A 26,493-nucleotide genomic window follows, 5' to 3' on the forward strand; every position below is an offset into this window, starting at 1 on the left:
CTCTCAACCACTGCGCCACCAGGGAAGCCCCAGTCTCACATTTTTGACCATCTAATGGGAGGCCTTTCATCCTACTTACCCTCCCTGCCTCTTGTAAGTTTGATTCTAGACAAGTATAGAGCAAGTTCCAGAGGAACTGGAAGAGTGGTCAGCAATTTTCGATCATTGGTGATTCCAGTTTTGTGACTACTTGTCATGTGATCTTGAGCAGTTCACCTTGCGTCCAGCCTAAGGAACTTATCGTCTCATCAGGGGGGCAGCCCTGGAGTTGTGACGGTCCTGATATTGCTGTGGGTGCAGACAAGGATGCTTTTCTTCCAGGCTTGAGTCTTGGCTTGGTGGTGGTGGTTTCTAATTCTTAATACATAAGCAATTTGTTAGCTTTGTTTTTTTCTACTAAAAGAATTATAAATAGGATTGTGGAGTGGACTTTTCAGCATGAGCTGCTCTCTCCTTGGGCTCCTGGGCTTCAGTTACACCGTCTGGCACAGTGGGTTACAGTCACCTGTTTACCTTTCCGTCTGCCCAGCTTGATGGCAAGCTCTGCAGGGGCAGGCACTTGGCCTCGGCCCTGTTACAGCTTACATGTCATGCTTTCACGTGGGATACAACAGTCACCTACAGAAAAGATTTGAAGGCGTCGGGATCACTTGACATGGTGGAGAGGCTGTCGGGGGAGTCGTCAACCGCAGCCGTTTATTTTGCAGAATTGGCTGTCAACCACCAGGGGGCGTTGGGAGCTGTGTGGGCCCAGAGAGGCTGACAGTCCTCTGATGTTCAGGCCAGTCCTACAGAAGAGACTTGTCTCCCTTCCCCACCCCATGCCCATAGCACCTCTGTTGAGGAACGTGGAACCAGGTACCAGGCAGGTGTCTTATAAGAAGCCCAAGGGGTGAGTAGTATTATCTCCTATTTTATAGGCCAAGATCTGGAGGACTCACCCAGCTAATACGCAGGCAGGTCAGTCACCATTTGAATGCAGGTCTACAGATTCCAGATCCCAGGCCCTTAACTAACATGACACACTGCTGCCTCTGCCCTGGAGGCATATCCAACCATACATATTTAATTAACCTGACAGCCCAAGAAACTTAAATTAGACGTAAGGGAGAACTTTCTGATATTTTTTGCCTTTTTTAAAAAAAACCTTAGAGTTAATGGGGCATTCTAGAGCAGGACTTTTCAAGCTGTCATCCAGAATCCACAGTCACAGAATGAGTTTAGTGGGTTGACACATTAAAAAAAAAAAGGAAAGGGACCTAGGGGTAGGAGATTAAGAGATACAAGCTGCTATGTATAAAATTAATAAGCAACAAGGATATTCTGTACAACACAGGGAATATAGCCAATATTTTATAATAATTTTCAGTGGAGTAGAATCTATAAAAATATTGAATCATTATGTTGTACACCTGAAACTGTAATATTGTAAATCAACTGTACTTCAATTAAAAAAAGAAAAGGAAAGAATTAAAAATATCAGTGCCTCACACATGGTAAGGCTTAGTATATGTGAATGTGTCCCAGATTGTGATGGAAATACATTTCTGACTGGAAATACATTTCATGGCCAAAAATGCCCTAGAGAGATAGGGATTCGTTTAGATCAGTATAGGTTAGATGGTAAAGTCCTTGGGGGTAGGGATCTGCTTCCTCTTCCTTTTTATGCTCCCACCATCCTTGACCCAGTGCTGGGTACCTAGTTGGTCAGTTGGTCTGTCTGGGAGAACTCGTTAGAATTTTCCCTTCAGACTGGAAGAAGTCAGAACCCGCCCTGCACTCTCCTCAGGAAGAGATGACAGTGGCGGTTCTTCCTGGGCTTTGTGTGTGAGGAGAGCAGAGAGCCACCCGGTGTGTGATCGTTTAGAGCTCGGCTCTGAAGTCCGAGCAACCTGGGTTTGTATCGTGTGTGCAGCGTCCAGGTGTGTGGCCCTGGGTCACTCTCTTAGCTTCTCTTACTAAGCTTCGCTTCCTCTGTCTTTAAGCTGGGCGTAGTAACGAGGGCACCTACCGCAGAGTATGGTGAGGATGAGAAGAGGGAACTTGAGCTGAGGGCCTTTAGTACAGTGCTTGGCATCCGTTGAGTGGCAGGAAGCCTTATCTGCTGCTCTTGTTTCTATGATTCATATTAAGAGAGATTAAGTGACTCATGCTGGACCTACTGCAGGTGGCCCCTTTTTAGGGCTCCAGTTCTGTGAGGGTTGTGGATCTTGAACGGAACTAGCAGCCCAACCCTGTGGTTTGGTTGTGTAGTAAAAGGACGTGGTTGTTGCAGTGGAGCAGGTGTCTGTGCAGGGAGATGTTCTGGTTTCATAGTTTCGAGAGAACAAAGCATCTTCCGCATACAATGGGATGGCACTATTGTTGTAAAATCTGAGAATATGATGGCATTTCTTAGAAAAGTCAGGTGCTTTTTATTTAATCAAAAGGCATCAGTTTCAACTTAATGTTATTTTTTTTAAACCACAATTTTCAAAAAGTAACTGTTTTCTGAAACTGAACATAGCCATGTATATGATTAAACTGGTGATTTTGTAATTTTTTTTTATCTTTATTGGAGTATAATTGCTTTACAATGGTGTGTTAGTTTCTGCTTTATAACAGAGTGAATCAGTTATACATATACATATGTTCCCATATCTCTTCCCTCTTGCGTCTCCCTCCCTCCCACCCTCCCTATCCCACCCCTCTAGGTGGTCACAAAGCACCGAGCTGATCTCCCTGTGCTATGCGGCTGCTTCCCACTAGCTATCTGTTTTACGTTTCGTAGCGTATATATGTCCATGCCACTCTCTCACTTTGTCATATTCGAAGCTCCAAGATCTGGTACATACTGTTTTCTGAAATCGCCACCTGGGCCTGGCAGCACCACCGTCCAGTCAGAATTTAACTATGTGAAAATAAATATGTGACTTGTTGAAGGTGTAAGACACTGGGCAAAATCCCAAAGGGACGCGATTTTGGCTTCAGCTTCTAAGTTTTCAGGTCTGAGTCTGATCAGTTCTGTTGTCTAGGCTGGAGAGTCTTGAGCCTTCTTTCTCCCCATAGTTAAAAATATTTTTGTTCTTTATATCCCTTAGTGCTAATTGGTTTTTTTTTATGTCTTGGAGGGAAAGGTGATAGACACTAAAAATTATCTGGTGAAAGAAAGTTTCTGGTGTATACTTTAGTTGAAAATGTGATTTCCTCCCTTGCTTGGAAGCAGTCAAGTATAAATGTTAAGAGCACGGATTTCAGCTAGACCTAGATTTCCATCCTGCCTGTGTAGCCTTTTTTCCCTCTTATTTTTTTCCTGCTTCATTAAGGCATAATTAACAAATAAAAAGTGTATATTTTTAAAGAATACAGTGAGATGATTTGATATACATATACATTGTGAAATGATCGTCACAATTAAGTACATTGACACATCCATCTCCTCACATAGTTACCACTTTTCTGTGTGTGTGGCGAGAACGTTTAAGATCTACGTAGCAAATTTTAAACATACAACACAGTATTATTAATTAGTCTCCATGTTGTACATTACACCCCTAGAATTTATTCATCTTATAACTGAAAGTTTGTACTCTTTGACCATCATCTCCTTGTCTCCCCACTCCCCCAGCAAGCACCATTCTGTTCTCTGCTTCTCTATGAGTTTTGACTTTTTTAGATTCCACATATAAGTGAGATCATACAGTATTTGTTTCTCTGTGTCAGGATTATTTCACTTAGCATAATGCTATCCAGGTGCATCTATGCTGTTGCAAATCTGCCTGTGCTTCTAACAAGCTGTGTGACTTTGGGCAAGTAGCTTAACCTCTCTGTACCTCATCTGTGAAATGGGCTAATGATAGTACTACTGCCTTATAGTTTGTTGAGGACTGAATGGGATAATATATGTAAAGCCCTCATTGTAATATCTGCTCGTAAACTCTTCAGCACATGGGTGCTATTGTCGTCGTCGTCGTCATCATCATCATCATCATCATCGTCGTCATGAATATTGTTTAGAGGAAGGCCTTCCAGGAGACCAGGATTATAGACCTGGCTTTGCCATTGTTAACGGTTGGTCCTGGATATGTTGCTGAACCTCTCTGTACCTCGGTGTTGTTTTCTCTAAAACAAAGGAGTGGCACGGATGCCTCACACTCCTTCTGGCTCTAATACTTGGCTTTGCATGCCAAGCATTCTGTTTTTTCTTGGGCCCGAGTGATGTGATGCTGGTTGCCAGGAGGATCCCATTTTCTGTGAAGGAACTGTAGCTCTCTGCCAGCTGTTGGTCCTGATAACCTTTGTTTTTCTTTCCTAGGTTTTATATTCTCAGCGAATATCTCTTCCCCTAGCTTCTGTCAAATGACTCCTTGTGCTTTTCTATATTCCTTCCAGTGTATTCAGACCATACGTATGCCTGGTGGGCTGGAGTTCTCAAGTCTCCGTTTGACAGAGCCTTGCATGTAAGGGTTGTTACAGATAAGGGCGATCCCATCACTTTGCTGTTGGTTTTTAAATCACGTCTGTGTTTGTCTTTATCACATTCCCCTGTCCAAGCACCAGGGCTGCCTGTATCTGAAGCAACCAGGGAAAGCCACTCACAAGAAAAGCATGACTTGTTTGATTCATAATAAGCTACCTTCTCGCTTTGTTTCCTTCCTGGGTTTAGTTCGAACTTCAAAGGGCTTACTAGAACTAATCTGGGTGTGATTTTATCTTTTGCAACTGCATCTTTGCTAGACTCTGCTTTTGCCAAAAGTGGAGCTGTGGAGTTAATCTCTGGCCTGCCGCTGGTATTTCAGGTGTATCTTTGTGTTCCCTGGGACAGGCGTGCACAGTGAATTAATTGAGTTGTTGTCAGCCCGCTTCCTAATCGAACACCTGCCCAGCGAATGCCACCAGCACGCCTGCCTGTTTCCTGACTTGCCAGCCGTCCCAGTCATGTCGGTGTCTTGCTTGTATCAGAAGAGTCGGTTTTGTCATTTGTGGTTAGCTGACTGTGCCTTCAGAGAGCTATTTTCTTCTTCACTTAATTTAAAGGTGGCGACGTGTCCTCTTTTGGTACAGTCCCTCTGCGTTCCCATCTTGCTACTGTCCTCCCAGCTAAAATCATTGGTGATTATCAGCCTCATAAAAGCTTCTGGAAGCAGATGTAGAGAGAGGGTATATGTGCACCCTGGGCTGCTTCTCAGGCTCGCTTCACTCTCCCTTGGTCCCAGACTAAGTTTCAAGCGAGTCATTCTTAAAGTGGTGCTCGTGGTTTAGAGCTGATTCGAAATATTACTTTAAGGGACAGGACGTACAATTTTTTTTATTAAGACTTTACCTTTTTAGCGCAGTTTCTGGTTCACAGCAACCTTGAGCAGGAGGCACAGTGATTTCCCACGTTCTACCTGCCTGTCCCCACCACATACGTGATCCCCCCATTATCAGCCTCCCCCACCAGAGTGGCACGGTGGTTACAATTGACGACCCTATGTTGACACATTGTAGTTGCCCAGAGTTCATAGTTTCCCTTAGGATCCACTCTTGGTGCTGTACATTCACTGGGTTTGGACAAATGAGTAATGACATGTATCCATCATTACGGTATCATACAGAATGTTTTCATTGCCCTGAAAATCCTCTGTGCTCTGCCTGTTCGTCCTTCCTTCCCCACTAACCCCTGGCAACCACTGATCTTTTTTTTTTTTTTTTTGCGGTACGCGGGCCTCTCACTGTTGTGGCCTCTCCCGTTGCGGAGCACGGGCTCCAGACGCGCAGGCTCAGCGGCCATGGCTCACGGGCCCAGCTGCTTCGCTGTATGTGGGATCTTCCCGGACTGGGGCGCGAACCCGCGTCCCCTGCATCAGCAGGCGGACTCCCAACCACTGCGCCACCAGGGAAGCCCAACCACTGATCTTTTTACCATCTCCATAGTTTTGCCTTTCCCACAATGTCGTATGGTTGGAATATACAGTATGTAGCCATCTCAGATTGGCTTCTTTCACTTAGTAATATGAACTTAAAGTTCCTTCATGTCTGTCCATGGCTTGATAGCTGATATCTTTTTAGAGCTGAATAATACTCCATCGTCTGGATGTATCACAGTTTATCCATTCACCTACTGAAGGACGTCTTGGTGGCTCCCAATTTTTGGCAGTCGTGAATAGAGCTGTTATAATCATCCAAGTGCAGGTTTTGTATGGACATAAGTTTTCACATCTTTTGGGTGAATGCCAAGCAATGTGATTGCTGGATTGCTGGTAGAATGTGTGTAGTTTTGTGAGAAACTGCCAAGCTGTCTTCCAATCCCAACTGCTTTATATTTCCACCGGCAGTGAATGAGGGTTCCTATGGTCCCACATCCTCGCTAGCATTTGGTGTTATTATCAGTGTGCTGGGTTTTGGCCGTTTTAATAGGTGTGTAGTAGAATCTTGTTGTTTTAGTTTGCATTTTTCTGATGACAAATGATGTGGCAAGATGGTTTTTTAAAGGGCGCTGGGGTTTTTTTGGGGGGGTCTTTTTGGCACCAAGGGTTTGTCTTTCCCAAAAGAAAAACGGTTTTACTAAAAATGAGAGCCAGAGCAGAGAATCCAGTCTTCCCTGATGACAGGAAGCCTTGCCTTCCCAGTTTAGGGCCTGTGCTGGGTCCTCTCGGCTGTTTTCTTTGGTTCGGAAGTCTCAGAGCCCACCTCGTGGTTTTGAGTGGACCCTTGGCTTACGTGTGATTTTGTTGTTAAAAATATTGTGGAGACACTGCAACCCTTGTTAATTATTTGCTAGAATTGCATTTCTTAACTTTCTCTTCTTAGTGTTTTTGGCCTTTTAAAAAGAAGTGTACCGTTTGGGTTCCTTCTGCCCAGATTTGAACTTATGGAAAGAAGGAGGTGAGACTAGAAAAACATTTTTTTAAAAAACTTCTTTGATCTCACTGAGGTTTTGCATTTTGCTTTCAGTGTCCTTTTGGCTTTTTGTAGTATTTCATATTTTCAAAATATTTTAAAGGGTTCCTCCAAAAGTTAAATGTAGAATTACCGTAGGATACAATAGTTCCACCCTCGGTATATGTGTGAAAGAACTGAAAACAGAGATTCAAATCTTTATACACATGTCCATAGCAGGATGTTGACAATACCCAAACGGATACAACCCCGATGCCCATCAGTGGATAGATGGGGAAACCAACTATGGTATATCCATACAATGGACTGTTACTCAGCCATGCAAGGGAATGGAGTACAGGAAGATACTGCAGCATGGATAAACCTGGAAAACGTTATGCTGTAGGTGAAAGAAGCCACAAAAGGCCACATGTTATATGATCCCATTTATGTGAAATATCCAGCGTAGGTAAATCTATAGACAAAGAGGAAGCAGGTGGTTGCTAGGGGCTGGGGCGAGGGGAGCATGGGGATTGACCATTTAATGGTACAAGTTTTCTTTTGAGGTGATGAGAATGCTTTGGAACTAGATAGAGGCGGTAGTTGCATGGCATTGGGAATGTCCTAAATGCCACTGAATTGAACCCTTTACCACGGTTAATTTATGTTATGTGAACTTCACCACAGGTAAAAAAATCTTTGGAGGGCCAGCCCATATGTGTCCTTGCCAAGGGTGGCTTTTCCAGTGCCAACACACAAGAGTCGCTCTCCAGTGAGGCTCTTCAGTGCGGGTGCAGCAGGGAGTGTGCGGCCCCCCTTCTGGGGCTGGGCTGGGCCTCGCTCCTAGGCTCAGCTGATCACCAGCGGGGAGTTAGTCCAGAGAGCTGCCTGCCCTCTCCCCCTCCCCTCAGCCTTTTCCCTCTTCTGTAAAGAGGGCTTGCCGTGAGCATCAGGTGAGACAAGGGAGGAAGAGCTTGGCACCCTGTAAGTGGTCAGTAAATACCAACCTTTGTCTCTGGTCTGTGGAAGGAGACAATGAAGTGGACTCAGCTCAGGGAGAGAAGCAAAATGTTGGAACTAGAGAAATGGGGGTGATTTCAGTCATCTAGGTTTAGGTTAGACCTTTGAGAAAAGTATCAAAAACTCCCACTTCTTAGATTCCTTTTAGAAGCCACCATAACCACGTGCGGCCAGGGGAGCCAGCGACAACAAAGAATATTTGTAGAGCACGAAGAACTGTGCCTGGCAGGTAGCGAGGGCGAGAGAAGTGTTTGATCAAATTAAAGGAGAAGAGGGACTTCCCCGGTGGTGCAGTGTTGAAGACTCTGCACTCCGAATGTAGGGGGCCCGGGTTCGATCCCTGGTCAGGGAACTAGATCCCATATGCATGCCACAACTAAGAGTTTGCATGACACAACTAAGGAGCCCACATGCCACAACTAGGCAGCCAGCGAGCCACAACAGAGGAGTCTGCAAGCTGCAACTAGGAGCCTGCCTGTCGCAACTAAGAGACCCAGGACAACCAAATAAATAAATAAAAAGAGGACTCCCCTGGTGGTGCAGTGGTTAAGAATCTGCCTGCCAATGCAGGGGACACGGGTTTGAGCCCTGGTCCGGGAAGATCCCACATGCTGCGAAGCAACTAAGCCTGTGTGCTGCAACTACTGAGTCTGCGCTCTAGAGCCCACGGGCCACAACTACTGAGCCTGTGCTCCACAACTACTGAAGCCCGAGTGCCTAGAGCCCGTGCTCCTCTACAAGAGAAGCAGCTGCAATGAGAAGCCTGCGCAGTGCAACGAAGAGTAGCCCTCGCTCGCCGCAACTAGAGCCCGTGCGCAACAACGAAGACCCAATGCAGCCAAAAATAATAATAAATAAATAAAAAGAGAGACACGTAGATCTCATAAAAAAAAAAAAAAGGAGAAGGAAGAAAATCCCGGGTGGATTGTAGCCGTGCTAACGAGGCAGCGGCCAGGTCCGTGCCTCCTGTCCACTCCTTTCCCTTACACGGGGCCCCTCTGGGGGCTGAGTGCGTTAGCCCGTCAGTCTCTGCAGAGAATTGCGCTCCCGCCTTCAGCTCGGTGGACTTGGGTTTGTGTTTCTGATTCCTGGTTCCTTCCTCAGAAGGGACTTTAGCAGTCCTCTGTGCAGAGTAGAGGACTAAGAAGATGTGGACCTAAGGAGAGACCCCCTTCACTCAGTTGTAAGAACGGAGAAGGGAGGAGGGGAGGAAAGTCTGACGTTCATTGATGAAGAAACACAATGTGTATTTCTTCCTAGCACAAAATTCTGGCGTGGAGATCTCTAGCTTTAGGATATTACTCAGATGTAGATGGGTACGTTGATCTCTCTCTTTTCTAATTCTGTTTGTACTAAGCGTCTTTACCGCACGATTAGCACCGTATTACGCACTGGCTGTTCTTTGCTGTTGTTGCTTCACATTTTAGTGCCAAGTAACGTCAGCTGTGGTGTAGAACGAGTGAGGTCACTGGACTTGGGGTCTGAAGAGAGTGGCTTAGCAGTTGTGTGTGCAGGATTTCTACTTCTTTTTATTATTTAATCTGCCTTAAATAAGCCTTCTTCCTTCGTTTGGAACTGATACTTCTTCCCCCTTCTGGAGAAGTGCTTCTCTTCTGCCTACTCTTGGGACCTGCCAGGTGCAGTTCCTGATTGGTCCCCTGTGCCATCTGTGGACCACTGACCCAACTGGGCCAGTCGGGGCCCTCCTCGAATCTTTTTTTTTTTTTGTAGAAGGGAAGAATTTATTATGAGGCCCCAGGTATCTCAGAGACTCCAAGGCAGTAATTTCAGCCATGTGATAAGGAGGTTAAAATGGGGCTTGACCCGCCTGTTTCTACAGAGCTGCCAGTGCAGGGCTATCCTGTACCAAAGGGAATGTGAGGCAGCCGCCTATGTGGAGATTACAAAGGAAAAGCGTAAAACCGGTTTTACCACTTTGGGAGCCCTCAGCCAGATCAAAGAAATTAAGGGGAGGCGGTGCAGACTGTGGAGAGGGGAGAGGATTTGATGGAGGGATGTCTTAGGACATCATTTCAAACGCATCTCCCTGGAGTTTTGAACTCGAGGCCCACGAGCCTCTTCGTCTGGGGTGGTGAGGCCAGGGACATGGGGGTCTGGCACTCCAGTGGCCCTGGTTTCCTGTCTGGAGGAGAAAGCTGGGCTGCCCGGGGGTGGGAGGAAGCTGCAGGCAGAGAGAGGCCGGGAGAGGGACGGGGTCGCTGGGAGTCCCTAGTTGCCCCACGGCCCCGTCGCTACAGCTAGTTTTCTCTTGTGCCCGCACCACTCAGAGGTGCTTTCTTTTGTTGCTTATAACAGAGTTCTGAGTACTAGGCATGGTGACCCTCAGCGACTCACTGAACTTCTCTCAGTCTGGTTTTCTCTCACGTGTGCAGCAGGTAACCATAACTGCCTCAGTGACTGAGATGTTCAAATAATGTATGTGAGAGCGTTGGGCAGAGTGTTACATAGGAGATAAGCCGTTACGAGTTTTGTGATTATTTTATTAACTACTTGACACTAATGATTTGATTATTCTGAGCGTTGTTTGTTTCTTAGTTTAAGTTAAACATTCTTGTTTTTGAGAAGTTTATTTTTATTTTCTTTTGGCCCCGCTTGTGGGACCCTAGTACCGGGGGCCGCTGCAGTGGAAGTGTGGAGTTCTAACCACTGGGATGCCAGGGCATTCCCTAAACACTCTTTCAGAAACAAGTGATGCCTTTAGCACGTTCCATTTGTTGAAGTCATGGAGTTAAAATAATCTTGACGTATGTATTTGTAGGAAGTGAATGAATGGGTCTTGTTAAATTGTGGCCTTCTCAAGCCTAAAAAAGCTTTCTCCGAGTTGAGCCCTGTTTATGTCTTTGGTGAGTATGGAGTGTGGACTTCCTATCAGATGGGCTGTTTTCCAGCCTCTGTGCCAGGGAAAATAGTGCCAAAATTCTAGAGTGATTGCATGCTTATTTGACTTTGGAGTTGAGCGGCCTTGGGTTTGAATCCCAGTGTTGCCACTTACTAAACCATGTTGTGTTTTTGAAGCTCAATCTTGTCATCTGTAAAATGGAAATAATAATCCCAACCCTGCAGATTGAGGATTGTAGGAGATGTATTTAAGGTCCTTAGTTGTGCGTTGTATGTGGTAGGTACTTAATAAATACAACTGTTACTATTAAAAATGACAGCTTTAGTAACAGTGGCAACTAAAGGGGGTAAGACTAGAAAACATGAATCTATTTGGAATCTAATGCCAAAATAAATTAATCAGTATAAAAATCAGTCAACTACTATGGGGTGCCTTGTCTGTGCAAGGGATGGGGGTGGATGAATAAGAAGGTGTGTAATACCGTTCCTGTCTGTTGGGGGTATAGGTCATGTATATGTAGGAAAAACAGGTGACATACAAGGAACTGGGCTTTGGAGATGGCAGAGGATTGGAAACAGAGAGGCATGCCATCGAAGGCCTTGAGCTGATGGAAGAATGTAGCAAGCGAAGTGATGTAAAGAGTTAAGCATCCAGCATGACCTTTGGACGTTTCCTGTTTTATATTTGGTCTTCCTGATTCTCTTCCAGACCCGCTTAGTGTTTCTCATCATTATGATGAAGATCCCCACACCCATCGTGCATTCCAGAGTCTTAACATTTTTTGAAGACTCGTTTTCTCTGTGAACAGTTGGCCTTTTGTTGGCTCACACCCTTAAGTGACCAGAATTCTCCTGGCAGATTCTGCCTCCCCACTCCCATCTGCCGTGCCTTGTCTCAGTTTCCTGAACTGTAAGTGGCCTTTTCGGGAGTTTTATCCTGTTGCATCGCTGAATTGAGCACCTACCAGAGGCAGTGGGTAGGGCAGCGTGCTGGGGAGGCCTGGCGAGCAGAAAGATGGTGGGGTGAGCCAGGGTGGTCCCTGCCCTAAAGCAGCTCACTTAGTAGAGGAAACAGATGGGCAGACGGACTCTAATTAAATGTGTTTAGTGCTGGATGTTGGTCAGATAAGGAAAGACATTTGGCGGGAGCCCCAAGTCCCCGGGTCCTCCATCAGGCACTCACTGGCTTCTGGGCATGGTTCACAAAGGCTGTCCACCTCCCCAGCACAGTCTGGAAAAACGCATTCTGTATCAGTAGCTGTGGTTCTGGTGTGAGAGCTCTCTACGTGGTTCCCTGCTTGGTGGAAAGCGTTTAAGTGAAGGCTCCCTTTGTCACCTCACCCAAATCCTCCTGGCAGGAAGTTTGGAACGTAGAGTCTGATCTTTCCATCTCCTCCCACAGACGTACACCTGGTTCCCCCCCCCACCCCCGCCACCGCCAGGTTCCCGTCTCAAATGGTACCATCATCATTCCAGAGGCTTGAGAGTCACCTGACACCTCCCTCTCTCCCCTGTAACTGACTAATCATTCCCCAATCCTATCAGTTCTCTCTCCTCCATTGTCATCATCCAGGTCCAAGCCATCATCTCCAATTGGAGGTCATGACCCCAGTGACTGGGTTCTGAAATTAATTTAGAGGGTCTTTACCAGCGTTAAAAAAAAAAAAAAAGAAGTAGAATGGAAAGCATGAGAGTAGAGTACACATAGTAAGGTTGAGTTTTATTTTGTGAAAGTTGTGTTTGTGTATAATAAGAGTTTTACAGAAAAAGGTTAACGTTGCGAAGGGCTTTTCATACACTGACTTACTTCTCCCTGTAACAGCTGATGCAGTGGTATCGTTGTTGTTATCTCTGCCTCACAGGAGAGGAACTGAGGCTCAGGGAAACTAGCCAGGTCAGGCTGGTAGCCTGCCTCTCAGACACTGGGTGTGTGGACACATACTGGGTTACACAGTAAAGTGTCTTTCTCACTCTGCAAGTTGTGGTAAAAACAAAAGTTGGAAAGTTTCTGTTTGACAGACATCTGTACCTTTACTCTTATCCTCTCCCCCTCTCCAAGCTGCAGCCCCAGTACTCTGCATTGCAAATTGGATGCTGCTGCTTCTCTGTAGCAAGGCCCTGCGCTTTTAGGAGGGTGTGCAATCTATGTGGTCACAAGGCCTGCCTGCGCAGCCTGGTCCTGCTGACCTCCTGAGCCTCGCAGCTCTTCCTGGCTCGAAGGAAGGCTTTGAGAACCGCCGGGACCCCTGCCTGTGCTCCCATGACCTCTCAGACTCAGGCCCTGCATGACCTGCCCCCATGGTACCCTGGACTGCAAGTTCCCAGCACCTACTACATCTATAAAGAAATAGTTCCTTGTTCACTTGATGTCTGTCTGGGGTCCAGGAGTGCAGAGACTGGCATTCAGTCCCAGCCCCAAGGACAGTGTCTGGCATGTGAATCAGTGAATGGTCACTGGGTGTTCCATTAGCTATGGGTGGTGAAGAAAGGTGGAGCCTCGTGTTTGGCTTGAAGAGCTGTTGGTCCACGTCTGTTGGGTGGGCTCTCAAATCCCTGTGAGGGTGGGCAGTGCGGTCGAGTGAAAGAGTCCTGGGCCTCACATCAAGAGATAGGGGTCGGGGCTTCCCTGGTGGCACCGATGCAGGGGAAACGGATTCATGCCCAGGTCCAGGAGGATCCCACGTGCCGCCGAGCGGCTGGGCCCGTGAGCCATGGCCGCTGAGCCTGTGCGTCCGGAGCCTGTGCTCCGCAATGGGAGAGGCCACAACAGTGAGAGGCCCGCGTACCGCAAAAAAAAAAAAAAAAAAAAAAAAAGAGATAGGGGTCCTGGCTACACCACTTCTTTGCATTTCAGCCCTGAGATGTAAAATGGGGGTGATGACACTGTACCCATCCGTATCCTGGCTGATTATGACAATCAGGGGAGATAAATTGTGCATGAAAGTTACATGACAGCGGCGTTGGCTGTTTTGGAAGGTGGTGGTTTGACTTTTTCTCCCTTCTTACTTGGGACTTCTAGTGCTTGGCATGTCCCTTAGAGATTGGAGACGCCCTCGGGGCCCGGTGGTAACAGGCCCACAAGGTCAAGGGCAGTTCTCTCATCTGTTGAGTGAGTGTAGCCCTGGGCCAAAGCCATTCAAATTCCTTCTTTAAGCTCACATATTGGTGATTTTTCAAACCATCATCTTTGACCTTGGGAGCTTTCTGGCTTAGAGTAGCGTAGTGTCAACTCTGTATTCTACATAGGCCCTGAAATCATACCTACAGTGAGAATAATTACAGCTTGCATTTACTGAGCACCTGTCATATGCCAGCTGCACGCTCACTTCCCTCTTCTCCCACCAACTTTGGGGAGTCCAGTCTTGCTGAAGAGGAAACTGAGGCCAAGTTCAAGAAACTTGCCAAGCTCTTCTAGTTGAGTTCTTTAGAGCACACCATTCTCATTTTAGTTATAACTATCCTATTGATTTTTTGTTTTGTTTCTGTTTTCTTGACTTAGAAAATAATGACTCTAAGCTCCTCGAGAGCAAATTTTAATAGCTGTGTTTGTCTCTTCTCTGTGTTCTTGATTGGCGTAATCCACCTTTTCCTGGGTGAGACTCTTGTCCAGGCGAGCATTTCCGTTCCAGTGGTGGACTCTGCACGGGCCGCCTTCCTTTCCAGGTGCTTCCTGCACCCTTTGCCCCCTGCCCTGTGGTGGAGTGGATAGATTGCACGCTCTGGAAATAGGAGCTGATTTTCCCTCCTCCCGACTTCTGTTTATTTCTAAAGGCTTCTGTTTGTCTTCTCTGGGCTGCATCCATTTTCCCTCTTTATTGCTGCGGTTTATTGCTCTTACTGGCTCCTTTATTTTTATTCTTCAGACTTGCCCCAAATGCATCTTGATTTTGGTCTCTTTCGATTTTTAAAGCCCTGGACTCTGTTACTGATGATTTCCCTCATTTTGCAGTATTCTAGTTGGTTGCAAGTCTATTTTGCAAGACCCTGCTTCTTTCGCTTCCATCATTAAATTTTAATACATTTCTGTTCCTACTCTTTTATAGAAATTTATATTTCAGTTTTTAGATTGTAGTAATGGACCTTCAGTGTGCTACAGTTTGACTTCCCATCAGACTGACTTGCTTTTAGAATCATAAGTTCATGGAGCAGAGGGCAGCTTTATGTTGTCCTTGCTCTTTCTTTAGAAGGCAGATCTGCCCGTGTCACTTTGGTGCACTACACCCCTTCTCTGGTTCTTGTCTGATCAGTTCTGAACCCCTCATCACAGTGCGGGAGGCCACTGCTAGCCCTCTCCTGCTGCCTCTTCACCCTTCCCTCCTCACCACCCATGACCGGCAGCTCGCCAACTTTTCGTTTCAGGACCCCTTTAAAAATTCTTAAAAACTAGTGAGACCCTCAAAGAGCTTTCAGTTATGTGGATTATATTTAGCAATATTTACAATATTAGCAATCAAAATTGAAAAGATTTTAAAGTATTCATTAAATTAGTTTAAATATAGCAATGATAAACGCATTATATAACACAAATAACACTTTTAATGAAAAATAACTATTTCTAAAGCAAAAAACATTTAATGAGAAGGGCACCATTGTTTTACTCTTTTCCAGGTATCTTTAATGTCTGCCTTAATGGAAGACAGCTGGATTCTCATCAATGCTTTTGCCTTCATTCTGTTGCAGTATGTTGTGCTGGTTGAACTGTATGAAGAAAATACAGCCTTACATGGAATGTAGTTGGAAAAGGGAGGAATGGTTAATAACCTTTTCAGTTAATTGTGGAGAGTCTTTGAAACTACATCGGAGCTTGACAAGTGATAGTTTCTTAAAGGTTTGTTGCAGTATAGAATCTGAAACCGTGTATCAGTGAACTTCTCATATTCTGTTACATTAAAACCTTATGGTCTGTCTTGCACTTTAAAAGGATCTTTTATGCATTTTGTAACATCATGCATGACTTATTTGGGTAATATCACGTTTGTTAATGTCACTGCTGCTGTCATCTGAAAAGCCAAGTACTGAGATGCTCTAAAGCTCACAGTGGCCAATACAAGTTTTTCCAAATTTGAATGTTTGCTTGAAAGCTCAAATTTTTCTTTAGCAACAGATACTGTCAGTTTTCCTTGAAATAACAAGCTCACTTTATTCCTTCTAAAAATACCCAAATCTGAGTCACCGTAGTTTTTCTGTCAGTCATTCTTCCAGTTTAAAATGGTGTCTGGTGGAAAGGAGTGGCTAATTCAGCTTTGCAGCTCAGTTGTACGAGTGCTTTGTCTTCCCCAAAACCAACCACCCTACTTTGGCTTGTAGCAGAAGTGCTTTATGAGTGCTTCTCATTTTGTCACAAGGGATTTTAAAAAGATGTGCACTCGAGGTTAATATTTAACGAAATGAATAATTTTTACTGCTTCATTAGGATATTCTTAGTTGAAATTGACCTTTTTTTTTTTAAACCGTGAAAGTACGGCAGTAGAGAACACAATGACCACTAATACAGTCAGATGCCACTGCCCTGATTCTTGCTAAGGCGCCAGCAGTTTTCCCCACCATTGTTTTCGGACCATCAGTGAAAATATCACACCGTTGAAGTTAGTTTTGACCTGGCAGCACCCTCCGAGAGGGTCTTGGACCATACTTTGAAAACCACTGGAGAAGAACAAACTGTCTTCATTCCTCTGCACACATTGGACGCTCTTGCTTCCCGTCTGCCTGGAGCACTCTCTCCCTTCTTGTGTCTAAGAGTGCAGATATTCACATATGTTTGTATATATGTATGTATACATGCATATATGCGCATGTGTCTGTCTGTCACTTCAGTTAATACTGGTTGTACTCATCATGTGCTCGTGGGTCTCTTCCAGTGGACGGTAGACTGTGAGCCAGGTTTCTTATTTATCTTGGGTGGCAGTAGTACCAAGTACCATGCCTATTAAATGTTAACTTGTTTAATGTTGCCTGTCTTCATCATCATCATATTATGATCATTTCAAGGGCTTAATAAATGGTCTTTGAACAAATGAAGAATCTGTGTTAGTATTTTCCCAGGGTTACCTTAGAACATTCGTTCCCTGATATCAGTAAGTGTTAATCATGAAAGGGCTTCTGTGTTTAAGTTGATTTGGGAAGTTCAAATAGGTATTTAATTGAAAGCTTTCCCATATTCTTTATTATATAATATGCATTGTGAATTTTTAAGGGGGATGGGAGGCTACGGAATGTAATATTTCTCCTGTTGAATAGCACGTGAACCTTCTTTTCTTGGTAGATCTCATAGGATTAGTTTCCTTGGAATTTTCTTTGGGAAATAATTTCGTAGACTGGCTTTTCCGTTTTTACAGATTATTAAATTGATTACCCATGTTTATTCAGGCATTAATTTATACCTCAGGTATTTAACGAGTACTTCTTAAGGTTAGACGCTGGTAGATTTAGGCATACAGTGGCAAGCAAAAAGAAAAAAACAGACTTTGAGAAAATAGTAATACACTATTTGTGTGAAGTAGATGGTTAAGTGGGAGATTCACGTATCATCAACTGATCCCCCGAAATTACAAGTGTTGTGTTGATAGTATGTTGGAAGGTACAGCTGTCTGTCGGTATCCAGGGGAGATTGGTTCCAGGACTCCCGCAGATACCAAAATCCCCAGATGCTCAAGTTCCTTGTATAAAATGGCGTAATATTTGCATATAACCTCTACACATCCTCCTGTATACTTTAAATCATCTCTAGATTACTTATAATACCTAATACAATGTAAATGCTACGTAAGTAGTCGTAAATACAATGTAAATGCTATGTAAATTGTTGCCAGTGTGTGGCAAATTTGTTTTGCGTTTTGGAACATTCTGGAAATTTTTTTTCTTTTTTCGAATATTTTTGGTCTGTGGTTGTCGAATCGGTGGATGTGGAACCTGCAGACACAGAGGGTGGACTGTACACGTGCTAAACCATTTGCTTTCTGTTGTTCTCATTTTCAAAGCTCTGCTGGTCCCGTTTAGGTATCCCTCCCAGCATTTTGCTACTGCTGGCATCCTTGTAATCCAAAAGACTGATGAAGAAGCTCAGTAATGATGGGGGCCGTTTGCCCAGCTGTATCATCTGAGAGTATAGCGTGTTGGAGATAGGGTCTCTTAAAATGTGAGCCAACCTCTTCTTAGTGCCTGGCACATAGTAGGTGCTTTTATATGTTGATTGGCTGGACAAAGAGCGAATAAATGTGCTCAGAGACTAAAGGATAAACCCCACGCTGTGGTCCCGTTACTCCAGTGCCCGAGCTTGCTGCGCCGTACAGGGTGGGCTGAATAAAGCCGTATATGTGCTTTTCATGCCTCGCGGCTCTGACCTGGCCCATGTTGGAGGGAACCAGTGACTTTTACCTTCTCTGCCCCAAAAAACAACACACGAAGCACATCCTCCTTTCTGTTTTGATCCAGTTCTGCCCATATATTGCGGGAAAATGTTCATACACTCTTTATAGGAAAATATTTAATCAAAGGATGTGATGTTGATACAGTAAAATTGGGCTTTGGTCCTCTGACGGCCTGGACAGATGATAGCAGGAGGGTTTTGCAACACAATAGGATTGGACTCCGGACTTCGGTAAGAAGATTAAGCCGGTGTTTAATGCGATGATTCATTCTGTGAAGTCACCTACAGAGAAATCAAACATTTCCATGCTTATTAACCAGAGCTCTTGGTTTTTGGTGTGTGGCCCACACCACTTTGGGCTGGCTGAGCTCTGGGAATGCGTAAAGACCTCCGTCTGGTCCCTCCTCCCCATTGCCACGTGTGGATAGAGAGACAGGAAAACATGCAGCAGCTCAGATTATCCTCTTGTTTCAAAGCCTGAAACTTCTTCAGCCACGTCATGTTCCTGCCAGAGTCTGAAAACAAATAGGCTTTAGAGAGGCTGAGGGTTGAGTGGAGTCACGTAGGGAATGGAATGCACCTGGGTGGCTGATTTTTCAGGTTTTGTTCTGAAACTGAATTAAGAAAATTCTCAGGGAGTTTTCTTGATTTCTGATTTTTATGATTGAGTTAGAGCTGCAGAAGTATGATGAGTTGCTAATTAAAAAAATTTTTTTCTTCGTTTCTTTGTAAAAGGAATTCACATTAATTGTAGAAATTTGGAAAAATACCAAAAGGCATAATGCTGAAAATTACCCATAATTCTAGTATTCAGAGATAATCACTACAAAACGTTTTGTTGTATTTGCATGCATTTTTATATGCATAATTAAGATCATTGTGTATAAATTTTGATTTCTACTTTTCCCATTTAACATATGAATATTTTATCTTGCGTTGAGAGCAGTACAGCATGGGAGCTTGTGTTAGTTTCCTGTGACTGCAAATTTCCACAAACTGGTTGGCTTAAAGCCGCAGAAATTTATTCACTCAGTTCTGGAGACCAGAAGTCTGAACCAAGGTATAAGGATTGTACTCCCTGTGGAGGCTCTAGGGGAGAATCCATTCCTTGACCCTCTCAGTTTCTGGTGACTGCTGGCATTCCTTGGCTTGTGGCCCTATCTCTTCAATACCTGCCTCTGTTTTCACATGCCTTTCTTGTGTGTGTGTGTGTGTGTGTGTGTGTGTGTGTGTGTGTGAGATCTCCCTCTGTCTCTCTTTGAGAGCATTTGTGATGGCATCTAGGGCCCACCCAATGATCGAGGATATCTCTCCATCTTAAGATTCTTCATCTGCGGAGATGCTTTCTCTATCTAAGGTAGCACATACAGGTTCTAGGGTTAGGACCTTTGGGGCCATCACTGTATTCAGACTATCACAGGATTTAAGAGTATGGACTTTTTTTTTTTTTTTAGCTTATGACGGTCTGCTTTATTTAATATCATGTTAATGTATGTTTTCTTCAATGGATATATATTTTTTTATTTTTCAAATTCTTTTCCCATTTAGGTTGTTACATAATATTGAGCAGAGTTCCCTGTGCTCTACAGTAGGTCCTTGTTGGTTATCCATTTTAAATATAGCAGTGTGTACATGTCAATCCCACACTCCCTAACTATCTCTTCCCCCCACCGTTCCTACCTGGTAACCATAAGTTCGTTCTCTAATTCTGTGAGTCTGTTTCTGTTTTGTAAACAAGTTCATTTGTATCATTTCTTTATAGATTCCACATATAAGTGATACCATATGATATTTCTCTTTCTCTGTCTGACTTACTTCACTCAGTATGATAATCTCTGGGTCCATCCATATTGCTGCAAATGGCATTATTTCATTCTTTTTAATGTCTGAGTAACACTCCATTGTATATATGTCCCACATCTCCTTTATCCATTCCTCTGCTGATGGACATTTAGGTTGCTTCCATGTCTTGTCTATTGTAAACAGTGCTGCAGTGAACATTGGCGTGCATGTATCCTTTCGGACCATGTTTTTTCCAGATATAAGCCCAGGAGTGGGATTGCAGGATCATATGGTAGCTCTATTTTTAGTTTTTTTAAGGAACCTCCATACTGTTTTCCATATTGGCTGTACCAATTTACATTCCCACCAACAGTGTAGGAGGGAGGGTTCCCTTCTCTCCACACCCTCTCCAGCATTTGTTGTTTGTGGATTTTTTGATGATAGCCATTCTGACTGGTGTGAGGTGATATCTCATTGTAGTTTTGATTTGCATTTCTCTAATACTTAGCAGTGTTGAACATCTTTTCATGTGCTTCTTGACCATCTGTATGTAAGAGCATGGACTTTTGAGTCAGACTGTGTGGGCTCAAATCCCTGTGTGGTCTCTTACTAGAAGGATGATCTTGAGCAAGTGTCTTAACACTTGGTGCCTCCATTTTCTGATCTGTAAAGTGGGAATAATAACAGTACCTACTGGGAATTCCCTGGTGGTCCAGTGGTTAGGGATGTGTTCTTCCACTGCAGGGGGAACGGGTTCCATCTCTGGTCAGGGAACTTAAGATCCTGCATGCGGTGCAGCACAGCCTAAAAATAAAAATAACAGTATCTACCTAAGTAGCTTAAGAAGGTTCATATATGTAAAGCACCTGATAAGCTTAGGACAGTTCCTGGCCCATGTAAGGATTAACTGTTATTATTGTAGTTGTTACTTTTATTAGAAATACTTTGTAAAATGTCATTTTTATGGCTGCGTAAAACTTGATTCATGAATCTACCATAATTTGTCTAATCATTTCCTATTCTTGGCTATTAACTTCATCTCTAATTTTTTAAATCTCATATATAACCCTGCCATGGATATCTTTGAGCATTAAGTTTTGTCCCCATTTCAGATTCTTTCCCTAGTGTAGAGGTCTGAAAATGGAATTACAACATTAAAGGGTGCGTACAATTTTAAGCCATTTAATAAGAATTTGTCAAATTGCTTCCAGGAAGATTGTGCCTGTTACACTCCTACCAGTAGTTGAATGATGGGAGTGCCCGCTTTGCTGTGGCCAGACCTGCATCAAGTGTTATCATTTTAAACATTCTCTGGTATTTTGACACGGTCTGCCCCTTAAGGCTGAAATGTAACATAGCAAAAGGAGTCAACATAGTAGTTCCTTTGATAAGGAGTGTTCCTGCAAGGCAAGAAAACTTCTAATGAGAAATGAAATCCTTGCTTTGTCAAATTTCCAAGCGCTGCCTCCATCCTGTTATGAAGCCTGGAAACTTCGTGAGTGTTTTCTGAGGTTACAGGTCAGGATGTTGGGGGAGAGGATATGTCAGCAGCAGGACAGGTACACAAGGATTTTAATAAACCAGTTTTGTTTCTGTTCTCAAAGTTGGACATTGAAAACTCTGAGCATTTGATGGGATGAGGGAGGCACACTTGAACAAAAAACCCTGATAAATTTAATCACTTTACAACTGAAGCCATTTGAGGGACGGGAGGATGGGGAAGGGAGGGAGCGGCTCCTACACTGCCTGCAAGGTAAGGTGGGAGACCAGCCTTGGGAAGGGCTGAGGGAACAGTGTGCACCTGCCCCTCACCGCCCTGCCACCCGGCAGCCTCCTTTCCTTTACCAGGGGTGTCCGTTGCCGTCTGGTCTTGCCGGGGCTCCTGGGCTGCAGAGGAAGAGCTGGGGTCACAACTGAGTGAGAGGCAGGGCAGCGTTTTTTTTCTCCAGCAGTGAACTGATATGAGCGTACAGTGCACAACAGGTACAACTGGTCACGCATGAATTCCACAGTATCCAAAGCAGTTGTAGTCGGCGGTATGGTGGCCCCAAAGATGGGTTTTGCTCTTTACATTTTCTTATATTATTGTTGTATATTTAAGTTTGGTTCTAATATGCTGTTGAATTCGGTTTGCGAGTATCTTGTTGAGTATTTGATCAGAACTCTTGAGAATGAGGAGATGTTACACTGGCTTCATTTACTCTTTTATGTGTGTCCCTACTCATATCAGGGCCCTGGAAGGCAGGAATTGAGAAGCATCTTATGTATTTTGTATACCTGTGTTAGGAAACGTAGTATACCCTGTTGCTCCCTCCCTCCAGGGTGATCTCCCTTAAACCACGTCATTACGTTGCCTTAGCAACTGCTATTTGCTATGCTTTTCTTTTCAGAAAAAGTGGTATAAGCTTTTCCAAATAAGGTCCAAGTAATGTGACCTTATTTGGAAAAACGGTCTTTGTAGATGTAATTAAGATAAGGATTTTTTTTTTAAAAGAAATTAAGATTTTATTCTAATGAGAGTCCACCAAGATTTCTACCCAAGGAGTGACATGATTTAATTAACATTGCTTAAATCTTGTTGTCCTTTCTTTTTTTTTTGGCCCTGCCATGCAGCCTGTGGGATCTTAGTTCCCTGACCAGGGATGGAACCCGTGCCCCCTGCAGTAGAAGCTTGGAGTCTTAAGCACTGGACTGCCAGGGAAGTCCCAAGATAAGGATTTTTGAGATGAAGTCATCTTGGATGACTTCTCTAGTGGGCCCTAAATGCAATGACAAGTGTCCTTATAACAGAGAGGAAGAAAGAGATTTTACACACACACACACATGCACACACGCACACACACACAGAGAAGGCAGTGAAGCGGAGGAGTGATGTGGCCCCAAGCCAAGGAAAGCCAGCAGACACCAGAAGCTGGAAGACACAGGGAGCATTTTCTTCTTCCCTAGAGTCTCTGGAGGGAGTGTGGCCCGGCCGACGCCTTGATTTCAGGCTTCTGACCCCCAGAACTGTGACAGAATAAGTTTCTGTTGTGTTATGCCACCCAGTTTGTGGTAATGTATTATGGCATCTGCAGGAAACTTGTACACTAGTCTGTGATCTGTTCAACAAGACATTTCCACTGATCGCGTGCTTGGCTGTGTAGCAATGTCATAAGCAGTAAAAGCTTCAAAGCTGCCCTTAATTTCTGTACTTATTGTGAGCCAACAGCAAGGAGGTGGTGGATGGCACTGGTTTGCAGACCACCCTCTGAGTGCCACAGGTCCTGTCTCCCTCCCTGGTTTTGTGGACAAGGAAACTGAGGCCCGGAGGGGAGAAAGTGGGGCTGAGTTTAGAGCGCAGGTGCCTCTGCTGCTGGGAATGGACAGATAGGATGTGGCACCAGCCTCCCAGGGGCCAGGTCTGGGGTGAGCGGACAGGATTGCTGCCCTTCAGCCTGTCCTGCAGGCCCGCTGGTGTCCCTGTCGCTGTTCTGCACCCTGCAGAGTGAAAGTTGATGCTCCAATGAGCCCCTGGAGCACTGAGCTGCCTAGAAGGCCCAGAAGCCTTTGCTGCAGCTAATGAGCCGAGAGTAGCAGGCGAAGCACCCTGTCAAGGGTAGAAGTCACAGCTCGCGTCGACTTAATTTCTAGCTGACTGCTTTAGTCTTTGTGGTTTGGGTCATATTTTCTCTCTGTAGCCCAATTTTAACATTCTACATTTTCGGAGGAGTAATTATCGCTTAGAGAATATGGGATTAGACTGCAGTCATCTAGACTCTTAATGCTGCTTGAATAAAGTCCATCCAACTTAACCTGGCATTCAGACCCCCTGAAGACCCTTCTACTCTCCAGCCCTGCCTCCCAGCCCTCTGTTTCACACACCCTCATCTTTGAACTTCACAAAAACCATGCTCCCTAGTAGAGGGGACTAGAAGGTGTTAAGAGTCTTGAAGCCCTACAGTAGGTGAGTTCATGGTTGACCAACTCAAGAACCAATGGAAAAGTAGGTCAAGGGGTTAGAGGGCATAAATCTTTCAAGATCTCAGGAAAAAAAAATGTTCACATTTACTAAAGTAGACTCTAAAGGCAGCACAAACAGCTAGTACCAATCACTAGCATATGAGCTAAGTCATCTGGTCTACCATCCGGCTCCGTTGAGCTACCACATGACTGTAGCCACATGAGTAGACCAGAAGAAAAACCACCCCGCTGAGCCCAGCACTAATTGCTGACCCACAAACCATGAGTAAATAAAATGCTGATTGTTTAAGACAAAAAAAAGCACAGCGCAGTAAATCAAGACTTATCCTTGAGTTATTACATTTCTCTTTTTAGTAATGATAGGCATTGTATAGTTACTCAGTTATTCCTTACTTGCTATAGACACTTTCAGAGTCTCCCACCTTTGTATTTCATTGAGATTCTTATTTTGTTTTGTTATGGATAGTACCCATATTAAGAGCCCCTTTTCCCCAGTATCTGGGTCTCCATCTTAATATTTAATACTGCCGGGACTTTATGAATTATTTGTTGGATCTACTCTCTGGGTTTCCCACATCTCTCTCTTCCTTTCCTCTCAGGTGTTATGGGACAGTAGTTCAGAGGCCCAGGTCACTCCCTCTCATCTTTTATTTTTTCCCAAGGCTTTGTTTCAGAAGCCTTTATTTCTTCACCCTCTGCTTGTGTTTGTTTTTTTAGTCCCAACCCTGGATTTTTAAATAAGTAATTTTTGTTTGCAAGGAACAGAAATGCTCTTGTGCCAGCTGTAGTTAGCAGAGGGTCTGTTGCAGGAATCTCAGGAATGCAGGGAGCAGGCTGGAGCAGGAAGGCTCCTCTAGTTCAGGGGCTGTGCGGTCCTGTTCATCTCGTGCGTGTGTGTGTGTGTGTGCGTGTGTGTGTGTGTGTGTGTGTGTGTGTGTGTGTGTGTTTCTCTGGATCAGGGCTCACTGCTGCCTGCCTAAGTTTGCATGTCTTTATTCTCAAATGAGGAAAGAAGGAAGGGAGGGAGGCAGTGTGGCTGCTGCAACACGCCAGTCCCTCGGGGGAGGGGGGTGACTGACGCGAACGGGCTTGGCGGGGGTGTCACAAAAAAGAGGTCTGTGGAGGGTAGTCCCACCAAACCTATTATACCTCTTTTTCTGATTTCTCAACAGGAATAACCCAAGTCACCTTTCCTGGAAATCAGTTTGCTGAAACTATTGAAACAGCAGTTCTTGAAGAAAAGGTAAATAGAAGTGAATCTGTGTCCTACTAAAATTCTCTTAAGAGGGAAACCATGTTTGGAGGGTTGACCGTCCCTGTCGTTCCTTAAACACACCCAGTTCTGTATGTATTATTTTACCTTCCTCTGCCTGGCCAAGTTCCTAGTCATCCCTCAAGGCCTTTATCAAGTGCTGCCTGTTTTGAACCCCACAATACTCTCTCCTTCTAACTGACACGTATCCCAACGGGCTTTACGTTACCATTCGTGCCCCTCCTCTGACCGTTCTCTTGCGGCTCTATGGAATGCAGGCGCTCCTTCTCTGTGACCCCCACCCCGTCGTAGCACTTCCACACTTGATTGTAGTTGCCTGTTTTCCCCGGTTACTTCCTCGAGACATATATGAATTGGGCCTTGGGCATAGTAGAGGCTCCGTAAACGTTTATTGAATTCACAGTGAATTGGCCTCCACTCTAGACGGTCAGCTCCCAGGCGGATTCACTTTGTACCTCCACCGCTACACCCTTGTAGGGTCTGTACTATAAATCCTTCTCAAATCGATTCTGTTCTTTGAGCATGCATCCGAAATTGTTAATCTTCTCTAGTTGTCCTTTGAGTTTTGGCTGGTGGTGAAATGAAGCAAAGCTTTTATATCTAGTTCTTATCTTCCATGGGCAATTTGGGTCCATGTTAAGAGGAGTAATCCAGAAGCGGGAGGGGAAGGGAGGTGACAGGCGGGTCAGGGAACCAGTGACGGTGGGAGCATGGCTCCCCACCCTGCCTCTGCCTCCCTGTGGTTGAATGGGATTACTCGAGGTGGGGTTTGGTCATGCCCCTCTTGTCTGCTGGATGGCAGATGCCCTCCCCCATCCATCCATCCATCCATCCATCCATCCATCCATCCATCCGTCCGTCCATCCATCCATCCATCCATCCATCCATCCATCCATCCGTATGATCTTCCGAGCTACCTCAATCAACAGACAGTTGCATCTGAACCCACCTCCCTGCTCCAAACCTTTTTTGTTTTAAATCATTGAGTCAGCGGATTCCTTTTCTCACCTGCTTTTACTGCACCTGCTGAATATCCTGAACACGTTCCTCACTAATGTAGGAATGTCATGTAATGTTATCTGTTTTGTTGGTCACTATCCTCTTAAGAGGACTTGTCCCAGCCTTTCCTACCTGACAGTAACCAGCAGTTGTCTCTTCCATTTGAGGAGTTCTTCTCCTTTTAGAGGGTGCTTCTACACACAGCACCAGAGTTTCTTCTCCTACCAATTCTAGGAAACAGGCAGGGGCAAACGGTAACTTCCCATTTCAGTAAACAGGCTCAGAGCAGCTAGGCGTCCTGCGTGAAGCCACGTCGCCAATGCGAATGGCATCTGGTTTTTCTCTCCCCTGCGCCACCTTGCGCATTCCCCTTGGAAGCAGCCGCTGCTCTCAC

The 26,493-nt window shown here is 44.8% G+C and overlaps 1 protein-coding gene across 1 annotated transcript in view; it reads left to right on the plus strand.

The window, feature by feature from the left end:
- Window positions 1–26,493, plus strand: part of LOC101323398 (uncharacterized) — an 84,985-nt gene that overhangs the window by 40,409 nt on the left and 18,083 nt on the right. Inside the window, exon 3 of the mRNA XM_033861641.2 lies at window positions 25,000–25,070. Within this exon, the coding sequence (XP_033717532.2) occupies window positions 25,000–25,070 (71 nt within the window). The remainder of the gene's footprint in view (window positions 1–24,999; window positions 25,071–26,493) is intronic.

Source organism: Tursiops truncatus, chromosome 8 (genome assembly GCF_011762595.2).
Source record: "Tursiops truncatus isolate mTurTru1 chromosome 8, mTurTru1.mat.Y, whole genome shotgun sequence".
Classification (NCBI taxonomy): domain Eukaryota; kingdom Metazoa; phylum Chordata; class Mammalia; order Artiodactyla; family Delphinidae; genus Tursiops; species Tursiops truncatus.